General features: G+C 52.4%; 1 protein-coding gene across 1 annotated transcript; it reads left to right on the top strand.

The window, feature by feature from the left end:
• The first annotated feature begins 2816 nt into the window (after window positions 1-2816).
• LOC102285579 (interferon regulatory factor 4) lies at window positions 2817-12685 on the top strand. Its single transcript, XM_070381556.1, has 8 exons — window positions 2817-3260; window positions 8902-9091; window positions 9387-9487; window positions 10315-10411; window positions 10531-10596; window positions 11356-11727; window positions 12191-12309; window positions 12543-12685. The coding sequence occupies exons 1-8, from the start codon at window positions 2832-2834 to the stop codon at window positions 12651-12653; spliced, it is 1485 nt and encodes a 494-aa protein (XP_070237657.1). The 5' UTR covers window positions 2817-2831; the 3' UTR covers window positions 12654-12685.
• Window positions 12686-13431: the final 746 nt, after the last annotated feature.

Raw genomic sequence — 13431 nt, 5'->3', positions numbered from 1 at the left:
CCTCCCTCATGCCTGATTTTTTACTTGAATGAGCTCACTTAATCCTCAGGGAGGAAACAAGTTCAGAGAAGTCGGGCAGCTTGTCCAAGGACACACAGCCAGAGTAGGGGAAGCTGGATGTGACGCTGGACAGTCAGTGTCCCATGACGGTTGTTAAAAAGCAACTCCTTCTGGTCTTGAAGGTTACTGGCCAGGAGGACCCACCCCCGCCTACTGGGAATGACCCTTCCCACTTAGAGTTTAAAGGCCAGGGGAGCACTGAGAAGGGAGGGCCTCAGGGCAGCCCAAGATAGCGGCAGACTGGCTGAGGATGAACAATGGTCACCTGAGCTTATTGTTCCTAAACTAAAATTAACTTAGAGTTAAGAGGGATCTGAAATTTCTGTAATCTAATAATCACCTGTACAGGGGTTCTTAGGATGCTCCGAGACCTGGGGGTGATGGGGGAGGCCTAGATTCCGGGATTGAGTGTGGGAGATGGATGAAATAACCTTCACTTGCTGCCCCACCTCCTCGGCATTCACGCAACAACAGTTCATTGAGTACCTACTGTGTGCCAGGCCATGAGCTGGGCACTGAAGACACAGCAGCGAGCAAGCCTCTGCACTCATGTTGCTGACATTCTGATGGGAAAGACCCTGGATAAACAAATAAACAGCTGCTTTGCTGTGTTGGTGGAAGCATTTCAGGCAGAGGGTACAGTACCTGAAGAGGCCTGAGGTAGGAGGGTGTATGGAGAGCGGGGTGGTAGGACTCACCAGAGTGCAGGGAGCCTGTGGTCCTCCTGGCTGGTTAGTGGTGCCACCACCCGCAGGGTTCAAAACATCTTCGTGATTCTGTTGGTGTAGCGCCCTATTTAAAAGCCCCCATCGCCCTCTGGGGTTCCCTGGTGGCTCAGGGGTGGCGATGCAGGTTGGACCTCTGGGTTGGGAACATCCCCTGGAGGATGGCATGGCAACCCACTCCAATATTCTTGCTAGGAAGAACCAAGTGGGCTGCAGTCCTTGGGGTCACAAAGAGTCAGACACACTGAAACAACTGAGCACACACAATTATCTCTGTCATCTCTAGGAGAAAACAAAACCCCTTGATAGGATATTCCAGGTCCTTCATGATGCTCCCCACCCCCCTCATCATTACCTTCACCACACTCTGGCTCAACAACCGCAATAATATTATCACTCATTTATTGAGCACTCTCTGTGGGTCAGGCAATGTGCTGGACACTGGACCTGCATCTCATGGAATCTGCAAGTGGCCCTATGAAGTAGGCTTTGCTATTTGACAGATGAAGAAACTGACCGTCTTGGTGCCCAAGATAGTCAGCTAGCAAGTTGGGGGTGGGGGGCTGGGATTGGAATCCAGGCTGTGGACCCCATCCTCCTCGTTACTATGACTCTGCCCCCTGCCCTGAAAAAAATGAAGAGATTGCCTGACACAATCGAGACTCCTGTTTAGATGCAAGTATTACTCTTGTATTTAACCATCTGAAATTCTCTGTGCCGCTTTGGAGCCCTGCAGTTCCGAGTTTGAATCCTGGCTGTGACTGTAGAAAGGTCAGAACTGGGTGGCTGCTGCCATATGAGGACAGAGAGTGGGGAGCATGAGGAAAGCTCCCTGGCAGGTACACACAAGGGACAGTGCCCAGCCTCTGGTCAGTGCTGGCCCCCATCTTGCTCAGTGCTGGCTGCAGGGAGGGCTGGTTTCTCCCTCTCAGAGCCTCAGTTTACCCAGGTACACAGCCAGCGTGGAGCAGTCTGAGCTCCTTGACCTTTTTCATATCACAATCCCCCTTTGACAGTTTAATGAAAGATACGTGCGTGCTAAGTCACTTCAGTCATGTCTGACTCGGCGACCCTGTGGGCTATAGCCTGCCAAGCTGCTCTGTCCATGGGATTCTACAAGCAAGAATACTGGAGTGGGTTGCTGTGCCCTCCTCCAGGGGATCTTCCTGACCCAGGGATTGAACCCTTGTCTCTTACATCTCCTGCACTGGCAGGTGAATTCTTTACTACTAGTGCCACCCAGAAAAAATATAGAGATGAAAAAATTGCATATACTTCTGGTGGGGGTGGGGGGGTGGGGTGGGGTGGGCGGTTGGTATCACAGACCCCCCCAGGAATCTATATAAACTCCAGGTACAGCTGTTGGGAGGCCATGTGGGACACTGTTTAGGCTCCTGGACTCTGGGGGCAGAGAGTCCCGGATTCAGATACTGGCTCCCCCAGGCACTAACTGGGTGACCTCAGTCTTCTAATGACAAAATCAGTAATTTTACACATCTCACATGCTGTTGAGACATGTGAGCAATTGAGACACTGCAGGAAAGCCAGACCAAGCAAGCATATCGGGGAGTGGTCAGAAGAAGGGGACTCCCAGTATTTAAGGAAATATTTCTCCAAGGGTGGCTCATGGATCACCTGGATCAGAATCCCATGGGGGACTTGTTTAAAATTCACGTTCCCTGACTTCTTGCCCAGGAAATCTAATTCTGCAGGTCTAGGTTGGAGGCTGGAAGTGTGCATTTTAAACCAGTCTCTGCCTCCCAGTTTTGCCAGGAGTTAGTTTGGTAGGCACTATGCTTTTCCCACCTCTTCAGTCCTGGTCCTGGAAAGAGACTAAGTTTCCCGGAGGCTGTGAAGAAAGGAAAACAGGTGCAGGGATGGAGCAAGGGACACCCTGGGTGCCCGCGGCCCACCCACCCCCAGCCCCCCGCCCCCCGCCCCTGTCCGGCTCCAGGGACCGGTAGAACCCGGGGCTACTCCACCCTCTACCCTCCAGTGGGTCTTGGCTTCCCACGGTACTTCAGGCTGCCCGCTGTGTAAGGACTGATGCCCTCCAGGCCAGGCGACACAGGGTGGGGCGAAAGGGCCTCCAGGGAGCAGAAAGGAAAGCGAAACTTCCCACACAGACTTTCGCTTTCGCCGCCTCCGCGCTGTCCAGGTGGCCCCGGAGCGCGATCCCCTGTCGCCCTGGGATTCGGTCACCCGCACGCCCCAGACCTGGTCCCCGGAGCACTGCGTTCCCCTATGGCCGGCGACCCCTGGCGGAGGGACGAAGGGAAGGTCTCCGACAGCCGGCGACCCATGGCGGGGGCCGGGGGTCCCCTGCGCCTCCGAGAATGGCTGGTGGCGCAGATCGAGAGCGGGAGCTATGCGGGGCTGCGCTGGGAGGACGCAGGCAAGACCCTCTTCCGCATCCCCTGGAAGCACGCAGCCAAGCAGGGTTACCAGGTGCGGCAGGACGCTGCGCTCTTCAGGGTAAGGGAGTGGGGGCGGGGGTCCCAGGTTTGGTTCCCGGAGGGCTCTGTATGCACACGGTCCCAGCGCCTGGAGCGACCTGATGCGCTGCCACCTCCGGCCACTCGTTCAGCCCTTAACCTCGGCTGTCTCTAGGTTGATGATAATGTTTTCTACATATGGGAGACCCTCCCCTGGGTGCCTGCTATGTCGCTTCAGTGTGTCCAGCTCTTCGGTGTTGTCACCCCATGGGCTGTAGCCCACCAGGCCCCTCTGTCCATGGGATTCTCCAGGCAAGAATACTGGAGTGGGTTGTCATGCCGTCCTCCAGGGGATCTTCCCAGACCCAGGGATCAATGCAGGAGTCTCTTATGTCTCCTGCATTGACAGGAGGGTTCTCTACCACTAGCACCACCTGGGAAGCCCACTCTCTTAAAAGAGCATTAGCCAAGCGCTGCATGACTTGCACCATCCTCACCTGCTAGGGTACTTCACCCTCTTCCTGGGGAAATTAGATACCACTGCCATGGGTGGAAATTCCCTCCACTTCCCACCCCTAAACTGTTAACCCCAGCAACTTCGGGACATTTTCTGTGCTTCCCAACCCCAGCCCTTCTCAGGGACCTCCTCCAGGAATGCCTTATCTTTCTTCAGTCACCATTAACTTCCTCCAAACTGTCTCTTTCCCATCAAGGTTTTAACTCGAATCTCTTCCATGAGCAATAAGCAAACAGCCACATCCCAGACCACTGCCACCATCCCAAACACCACAGCTACCTCCAGCTCCTGCTTCTCTGGTCTCCCCTCTACTTTCACAGAGTGTAAAGCATCTAGAAAGGGCCTTCTGATCATCAACGCCCTCACTCATAACCCCTCAGCTCCTCTTCTCCCCACAGCCTGGCTTCTCTTTCTCCTGCTGATGTCTCTAATTGTCTCTAAGAATGCCATTGCTATCATCTTCTTAGACACCCCCTCCCCTGCCTCAGTTGGTCTGCATCTAGTGGTCCCCTTCTCCTCCTTGAAACAGTCTCCCCTGGTTCCCAGAATCTCTGTGTGCCCACTCTACTCCAACCCTCACCTGTTCTCCTCCTGCCTTCCGGGCCCCTGCTTCTCAGCCTCCATCCCCTCTCCTGCTCTTTCGGTGTTCGCAGCACTCCCTCCTGGGCCTCCCTCCTGGTGTCCCACTCTCCTTACACAGCCTCAGGATGGAGCCCAGTGTTTCCCAGCCTCCCCTCCAAGCCCCAAGCCTGCTAGTCTAGCACTCCCAGATCTCTCAAACTCAGCACCTCCTCGGTACCACACTTGTCAGCTCCCCGCTGCAAAATTGCTTTTCAAAATGGGAGATAGCATCACCCGCCACCCAGACTGCAGAGCCAGGCACCTGAACCCTGGCTGCTCCCCTCTCTTCCAATCTCATTCTAACCCATCACCAAGGTGTTTGGCTCTTCCTGCAGAACCGCTCTTTCAGCCATCTACTTGGATCCATTCCCACCATCTCTCACCAGGACAACTGGGTGCCCTGCTTTCCCGTCCCTTGGCTCTCCCCTCTGTCCTCCAGAGGGATCACTCTAAATGTAAATGTTGCCTCTGCACTCCCCTCCTCAGATTCCTTCCATGGCTCCCTGTTGCTCCTGTAATTAAGTCCCAACTCCTTACCAGGACCTCAAAGCCCTGCATGAACTGCTCCTCTCTGGCCTCTGTCCATCTCTCCCCACTCCCTCCCCAACTTCAGACCCAGCCAGATAGTTCTTTCACTTTCCAAATGGTTCCTGTGTCTCTCACTGGGAGACCTTTGTACATTCCGTTCCCCCTGCCTGGAACACCCTCTCCACTTTTACGGGCCAACTCCCATCATGCTCAGCATAAACATCCCCTACTGAAGACAAGCCTCCCCTGATGTATTCATTTGTTTAAAGCATTGAGGAAGCTCTGATCCCAAGTCAGCCCTGATCCCTTCTGTTTCCTCCATTGAACAACTTTCCCTATGAATTACAAGTGCCTTGTATGACTCTGCCTCCTCCAGCTGCCCATGGGTTGTGACCCTGAGCGCAGTGCCCGGCTCACAGAAGGAACTCATTAAGTGTCGAACAGGTGGTTACCTGGCCTGTACCTTAAGGCTGTGTGCTGTTCAGAAGTGGGAGATTCTGTGGACTAGCCCTTCCTGTCCCTCTTTGGGGGTGCTTTGATCTATCCTTCAACCCACTAGTGACACACACATGTGACCCCCTGGCTTCACGCCCTCCCGGTACCTCAAAGCCCACAGGATAATGCTTGGCCTTCATAATCCAGCTTCAGTCTGTCTTCTTCCTTAATTCCTCTTTCTCTTTCCCCCAACACATGCAGTAGATCCTCTTTCTTCACAGATAGCATATTGACAAATTCTCTTACTTGCTGAAATTATGTATAATCCCCCGATTGATATTCAAGGTACTTTTGCAGTCATTCACAGAATGAAAAAAAAACAAAAAACAAAAAACTGGGTCACCAGTATGCACATTTCCAGCAGAAGCTGAACAAGGTGACAATCCTAGTTTCAGCTCTTCTACTGTCCTTTCACAGGTATCCTTTCACAGACAATCTTTAGTACCACATTTTTGATACTTTTTGTGCTTTCTGTTGGTGATTTCACTGTCTAAAATGACCCCCAAGCCCACACAGTGCTGAAGCTTTGTTAGGACTCCTGAGCACAGGAAGGCTGTGATATGCCTTTTGGAGAAAATACCTGTATAAAGTAAGTTCCTTTCAGATGTGAGTTATAGTGGTGTTGGCCATAAGTTCACTGTTAATGAATCAACAGTTTATATTCAATAAGGTGTCTTTCAACAGAAATACACATAAAACAAGGTTATGTATTGACTAGTTGATAAACAGGATGTATTGACCAGTTGATGTACCAGAGGCGGACAAGGACTTAGCCTTGTATTTCCTTTAGGAGCGATAGTTCAGTGTTCCCTTACTCAGTGTTTCTGTAAATTTTAGGAAACACAAGTACCATGAGTAATGAGAATCAACTGTATACACACCCTCACATACACACATCAGCTCGTCATACCAGGCTGCTCACTGTCCCTTGCGTGCTTCATGCCACGCTTTTGCTCAAGCTGTTACCCTGCCAGGAATATCACTTCACCTGGCAATTTCCTACTCATCCTTTAAGGCCAAATTCAGTCCATCCCACAAATATTTACTGAGCATCTCTTGTGTGCCAAGCACCACTCTGTGTGCTTGGGGGGGCACAGCAATGTTCCCAAAGATCCCTCTCTCAGCTTGGTGATAGCTCCCCGAGCCTCCAGCCCAGGTTACCTTTGAGTTAGAGCATCATGAATATAATGAACACGTTCTGCAGTAAACAAGCGCGGACTGTGTGCCAGCTGCTGTGCTAAGCGTCTTACCCAGACCACTCAGCTTACACCTGCCACAACCACGTGAGATTAGGTATTATTAGCACAGTTTACGGACCGCAAAATCAAGCCTTAAAGGTCTCACCACTGGCAAGAGACACCAACATGGGAAGTGTGGCTTTTGTCTGGTGTCCCACTAAGCCTGGGATCTCCAAGAGCAATGACTGAGTGCGATTTATCGGTTAAATCACCCCCCACCCCCGTCCACCACTGATTCCTGAATGTGATCAATTCGAGCAAGACATCTCTTGTCTTCCCCTTTGACTTCTCTGCTCCACACTGGCCTTCCTTGAAATCCAGCTCACCCCCATGACCTTTGCCCTCGCTGTTCTTTCTACCTAGAACAGCCTTCCCCTAGTTCTTTGTCAGACTCCTTCCTTCTTTTCAATCAGGCTTCAGCCCAAATGCTGCTTCCTCCAAGAGGCCTTTTCTGATAACCCTCTCTAAAGCAGTCCCTCCTATTTTTTATTTATTTAGTCCCTCTACCATAACAGTCAGGCTTCCCAAGTGCCAAGTAGGAGACAGAGGTTCAGTCCCTGAGTCAGGAAGATCCTCTGGAGAAGGAAATGGCAATCCACTCTAGTATTCTTGCCTGGGGAGTCTCATAGACAGAGGAGCCTGGTGGGCTACAGTGCATGGGGTCGCAAGAGTCAGACACGACTGAGCCACTGAACAGCAAACAACAACCATAACAGTCATTCTAATGTGTTTAATGAGTATCTTTGGTTTATATGTGTTCTTGCAAAGTGGGCATTGCTGTTTGGTGTGTGTCCTTATGTACATCATCTTGTGTTGTAGGTCTCATTCTGTATCTTACTTTGATTTCAAGTACTTTGGGTCAGCTTTGGGTCAGCTCTGAAGATCAATTCTTGTTCTCTGTCCATCTAATTTGTTTCTAGATGTTGTACAGACTCTACAGTGGGTATCTATTACACACACACACACACACACACACACACACCCATCTACTTCCCCAGGGATGGACACAAATTTGCTTTCTGAACCACAAATAACTCTGCAGTGAATCTGGTCCCCTCATGAGCTTCTGTGAGAATTCCTTGAGAACTGAAATTTCTGGTCACAGGCTATGCTTTTACTTAACTGGACTAGGCATGCCTGAGTACCCTCCAGAAACTCTGCCCCCATTCCACTAACAGTGTCTACATCCCAACCAACTCCTGGCTTAGCCAACTGGCTAAATTTTGTAAGCTTACAGGTGATATCTCATACTTTTATCTGCACTTCTGTGGCACTAATGAGTCACAACATCTTCTCCTATGCTCGTGGGCTACTGGTTTCCTCTTCTGTAAACCACTCATTGGTGTTCTTTGATAAGATTTTTTTTTTCTTTTGGGGTTGTTCTCTGTTTCTTCTTGATTTGCAGGAGTTCCCATATGTTCTAGATCTTATCCCCTTGCTGCTGATTCAGACTTTGCAAATTTTTTGCCTTATGGTTCATGCCCTCAAAATTTTGTTTATGAAACATTATCTGCCCCCTAGAAGATTTCTTCCTACATAATCTCCTATTAGGTTTATGGTTTCACCTTACTTTTGTTTTTTTGGTCATCTGGAGTCCACTTTGTATGGTGCAGTAGGTGCAGATTTTATTTATGGCTCTCCAGGTAGCAGGTCCAGAGAAGGCAATGGCACCCCACTCCAGTGCTCTTGCCTGGAAAATCCCATGGATGGAGGAGCCTGGTGGGCTGCAGTCCATGGGGTCACTAAGAGTCGGACACGACTGAGCAACTTCACTTTCACTTTTCACTTTCATGCATTGGAGAAGGAAATGGCAACCCACTCCAGTGTTCTTGCCTGGAGAATCCCAGAGACGGGGGAGCCTGGTGGGCTGCCATCTATGGGGTGGCAGAGAGTCAGACACAACTGAAGCGACTTAGCAGCAGCAGCAGCTAGCAGATCACTGCCATCATTTTTTGTCCCATTGTATTATTTTTTTATTTCTCACAATCCATAATTTGGAATATAATTATTTCTTTTCAGCTGTTTGCAGCTGCCTTCTCCCATTAGACTTGCATTCCTTGAGAACAGGGATGTCTGTCTTGCTCCCCCTTCAGTCTATAATTTGAGCTTGCTCAAGGAGCAGGAGCTCAAGAAATAAGTGTTGGATGGAGGGAGGGAGGAACAGAGGAGCCTAGGGGCAGAGAAAGAGACAGAAGGGTGGACCAAGGCAGTCCTCATCCCTTTGCATGGCACCAGCCCTGTCTCCCAGGTCATTCCTCCCCTATTCCCCTGCTTATCCTCAGGCCTGGGCCATATACAAGGGCAAGTACCTAGAGGGCATTGACAAGGAGGATCCCTCTACCTGGAAGACACGGCTCCGCTGTGCCCTCAACAAGAGTGCTGACTTCTGTGAAGTACCTGAGCGCAGCCAGCTGGACATCTCCAACCCCTACAAGGTCTACCGGCTCCTGTCTGATGGTGCCCACGAGCCAGGTACCATACTGCCCCCTGGAGGTAGAAGCTTAGAATGGCTCTCTAGGCAATAAGGACTCCACCTTGCCCATCTGTAAAATGGGAAAGAGTGAACTTACTGAGCTTAAAATCATGGGCTGGTAAACACAGAAGGATGCTTACAGTTTACCTCCCCATTCCAAAAGGAGGAAACTGAGGCCCAGAGAGAGGCGGGCCTTGCCTGAAATCATGCAGTGAGCTGGGATCATCTCAGACAAGGTTGAAGGGATTCACCTTGGGGCCCAGGAAACCACAGACTATTTCTTGTGCCATCCAGTTACCAGGGCTTGTGCTCCCGGTAAAGAGGAGGGCATTCTTCAGAGCCAGCAGAAGCCCCCGGGAGGAGTGACAGAGCCAGCCTGCAGGACCGAAGAGCAGGTCAGTGTGTCCTTCTAGCCCCTGCAGCCTTGCCAACCCAGTCACCTCGCACCCGTGCCACCCCCGCTACAATCTCCAGTGCATCACCTCATCCTCTCCATCAGGTCTTGGCCATCGTTGTCCCCATCCCTCGATCAGCTCTGCTTCCTGCCTCTACTCCATCTCTGCTATCACTTTCAGTTCCTTCCTTCTATTCTCCTTAACTCCACCATCTCTGTCCCATTGTCTCCATCACCTTCACCTCCATCCCTCATGTGCATCAATCCTATTTTCTCCCATTTCACCGCCTCTCCCCTGTTATCACTGGGTCTATCAGTATGTCCCCACTCATGCCACCAAATCTAGTTCCCTTGTATTCCCTTCACCTTCATCACTTCTAGCTCTCTATCATCTCCCATCATCTCTGTCTCCATCACTGTCTGCATCAGTCTTACTCCACCCGACACATCTCCTCCTTCACTTATGGTCCATTGCTCCATCCCATCACCCTATTAGCCTGGTTCATCCCACTGTCCCCAGTGCCCCATTCCATCCATCGCTCTGTGCCCCCCATCTCTGTCACTCCATCTCCTAATTCAGTCCTAGCACTTCTCTCCCTACCACAATGAATTTCATCTCTGACCCCATTATCTCCAAAAACCTCATCAACTCTCTTTACCTCTGTGGGGAAAAAGAGTCTTCAGCTCTGAAACCTCAAAGCCCCTATTAACCCCAGCTGCCCTCCATTCTGCCCAGACCTCCATCTGCCCCAGTGCAGACTGTCTGGGAACTCCTGTGGCCCACAGGTCTCATCTCCTACCCTTACCACCCTTCCTCCCAATGCTCAGGATGGATCCGGATTAGTCACAGAGGATAAAGACAAGGAGCAGCCCTCCAGGCTAGCCCAGCAGGACTTCCTGCTCCCAAGCCCTTTGGCTGACCACAGTAAGGACTGGGTCTCCTCACCCAACCCTGCCCCCTCCCTGGCCTCTTCTGTGACCTTGATATAGGGGTAAAGGCACCCAGGGTGAGACAATGCCTTATTGCTTCCTCTCCTTCCCCAGGCTACCAGGCACAGAATCCCGTCCACCCCTGGAGCCCTTTGCCGTCTGAGGATTTCAGCAACCCTGGTAAGGAACTGGAAGGCCCTCTCCTCTGACCACTGTGCAGAACTGAGGAGGGCCTAGGATTGAAGCCAAATAGCCTCTGTCTCCCACCCAAAACACCCATGCAGACTCCAGATAACAAGAGCGAACATTTGTTGAGGGCTTAGCTTATGCCAGGCATCCTTCTAAGTCTCCCCACAGCCCTGTAAGATAGATACTGCCATTCCTGGCATTTTACAGATGCAGAAGCCAGACACAGAGATTAAGAACCCTGCCCAAGGCCACACAGTAACCTTGGGAAAGTTACTAAGAGGCCACAGTTCCTAAGTGGCAGTGAGAGATTAGAATCCAAGGGCCTGGCTGCAGAGCCCACAGCCCTAACCACTGAGCATACTGCTAACTGGAGCCTGCTGTTTTGTTGTTGTTGCTATTATTATTATTTCTTCCAGCACTAAAATCCTTGCTGGGAAGAAGCTCCTAGAATTCCAAAAACTGGGGCTAGGAGGGCAGCAGTATCGTGCCCCCATTGTACTGATGGCTCCAAACTCTGATTTTGAAGCTCAACTACCAGTTCCATCCTGGTAGTTCCAAGTATGTATCCGTTGAAAGTAGTTATACTGGAAGCTGTAACTATACACTACCACCACCACTACTGCTAGAATTATTATCACTTAACGGGAGAGAGTGTCAAAAATTCCTGAGGTGGGGGCCGGGAGGACCGCTGGGTCCCCTGCCCGGTTGTGTGGATGGAGAGGGAGCCAGCGCCCGCTCCCTTTCCCGCAGATTGCTGGCTGCACGTGCGCCTCTTCTACCGCGCGGAGCTGGTGCGCGAAGCCACAGCGCTGGCGGCTGAGGGCTGCAGCCTGAGCCCGCGCGCGGCCACCGCGGCCGCCGAGCGACTCCTGGGGCCGCCGCCGAGGGTCGCGCAGGTTCGCTTCCCGGAGCCGCCGGCCAGCGCCCACGTGCTGCGGCGCCTGCTGCCCCACCTGGAACGCGGCGTGCTGCTGTGGGTGGCGCCCGAGGGCGTCTTCGCCAAGCGCCTCTGCCAGGGCCGCGTGTACTGGCGCGGCCCGCTTGCCCCGCACCGCGCGCAGCCCAACAAACTGGAGCGCGAGCGCACCTGCCAGCTGCTCGACACGCGCCGCTTCCTCGCGGGTAAGAGCGCGACAGCCGGGCCATGGGTTTGAGAATTCTGGGCCTGGGATGGGCCTGGAAACAAAGGACATGACACAGAAACACCGGGAGTGGGAACGAATACGGACATGAGCCTGTAGGAGGTGGAGGTGTAGGCTTGTGGCGGGCTTGGGACGCTGGGTGTGGGACAGAAACCTAGGACTTGGGCACGTGTTGTCTTAGGGCATTAAGCATAAGGTGGGCATTGGGGCACTGGGCACAAGATAGGCATAGGTGAGTGGCAGTGGGCATGATAGTGAGCCTAGGGCACAAGGCACAGGGCCTGAGAATTAGAAGTGAGACATGAGACAGGCATAGGGATGTGGAAGTGGGCCTGGGCACGTGGGGGATGTGGATATACAGGACATGGTCAGGGGATATGAGCACAAAGTGGGCACCAGATGGGATCCCCCGACCCCAGACCCCACCATCTTGGTGCCCATAGAACTGCGAGCCCACCTACAAGATGGTTGCCCAGAGCCCGAATACCAGATCCGGCTGTGCTTTGGTGAGGAGTACCCGGGGCCCCCGGACCAGCCCGAGGAGCGGCTCATTATGGCCCATGTGAGTCACTTTCCGCTCCATCGGAGAACCACCCCCCACCCAGCCCCTCTAAATAGCCTCTCGCTGCTCCCTCCAGTCCCAGCTCTACCCCTGACCTGCCATATGACCTCTGATCTGGAAGACCTCCTGTGTGAAAATGCACGTGGAAATGGGTTGTCACTCCCCGCCCCCCAACAAAGTGGGTGGGTAAGGAGAAGGTTGGCTCATTCCTCCACCTCACTCCCACCCCGCAGGTGGAGCCAGTCTTCGCCAGGGAGCTCCTCCTGCACTCGAAGATCCACGGCCAGGTGCCCGGGTGGCAGGTTCCCAGCCTAGCATCCCTGACAGCATCAATCACCTGCTGACACAGCTGAGTCAGCCCTAAGCGGCTTCTTCCTCCTACCATACCCGCTAAAGCAACTCCCCACAGGGTATAGATCCCACCCTAGTCCTGCACCAACTGAGCCAGGGGATTTAAGATAGGTTGGGACAGTGGAAGCCAGTCACGGCCTTCAACCACTCAGCCACCAAGCTGGAGCCTGGGAACCAGGCGCAGAGATAGACAGCTAGACCTGAGGCATCAGGCTTGGAAATCAAACTCAATCTTGAGGCTCCAGAAATAACAATTAGGACAGAAACAAGGCTTGATCTTTTTGTTAAGAGTCGGACATGCCTACACTGGTTTACCTAAAAGTGAAAAGTGAAAGTGAAGTCGCTCAGTCGTGTCCAACTCTTTGGGACCCCATGGACTGTTGCCTACCAGGCTCCTCTGTCCAGGGGATTTTCCAGGCAAGAATACTGGAGTGGGTTGCCATTTCCTTCTCCAGGAGATCTTCCCAACCCAGGGATTGAACCCGGGTCTCCCGCATTGTAAGCAGACGCTTTACCATCTGAGCCACCAGGGAAGTACCTAAAGTGGACTCTAACCGCACTTGATCCATTATAAAGTTTGCTTAAAGCTGAGTTTACTGGGAGTTCCCTGGTGCTCCAGGGGTTAGGACTCTGCACTTCCACTACTAGGGGCCCAGGTTGGAGGGATCCCTTGTGGGGGAACTAAGATCTTGCAAGCCCCACAGCCTGGCCAAAAAAAAGGAGCGAGGGCTGAGTTTACTAATAATTAGACCCTCGGTATGGTTTAGACTG

The sequence above is a fragment of the Bos mutus genome, chromosome 13, assembly GCF_027580195.1.
Source record: "Bos mutus isolate GX-2022 chromosome 13, NWIPB_WYAK_1.1, whole genome shotgun sequence".
Classification (NCBI taxonomy): domain Eukaryota; kingdom Metazoa; phylum Chordata; class Mammalia; order Artiodactyla; family Bovidae; genus Bos; species Bos mutus.
The sequence above is the reverse complement of the archived record's forward strand: the minus strand, read 5'-3'. Positions and strand labels throughout refer to the sequence as shown.

Coding starts and splice junctions, on each gene's coding strand:
- LOC102285579 (XM_070381556.1), top strand. CDS start 2,832: ATGCCCTCCAGGCCAGGCGACACAGGGTGGGGCGAAAGGGCCTCCAGG. Junction 3,261..8,901: donor AGGACGCTGCGCTCTTCAGG/GTAAGGGAGTGG, acceptor GCTTATCCTCAG/GCCTGGGCCATATACAAGGG. Junction 9,488..10,314: donor CCTGCAGGACCGAAGAGCAG/GTCAGTGTGTCC, acceptor CCCAATGCTCAG/GATGGATCCGGATTAGTCAC.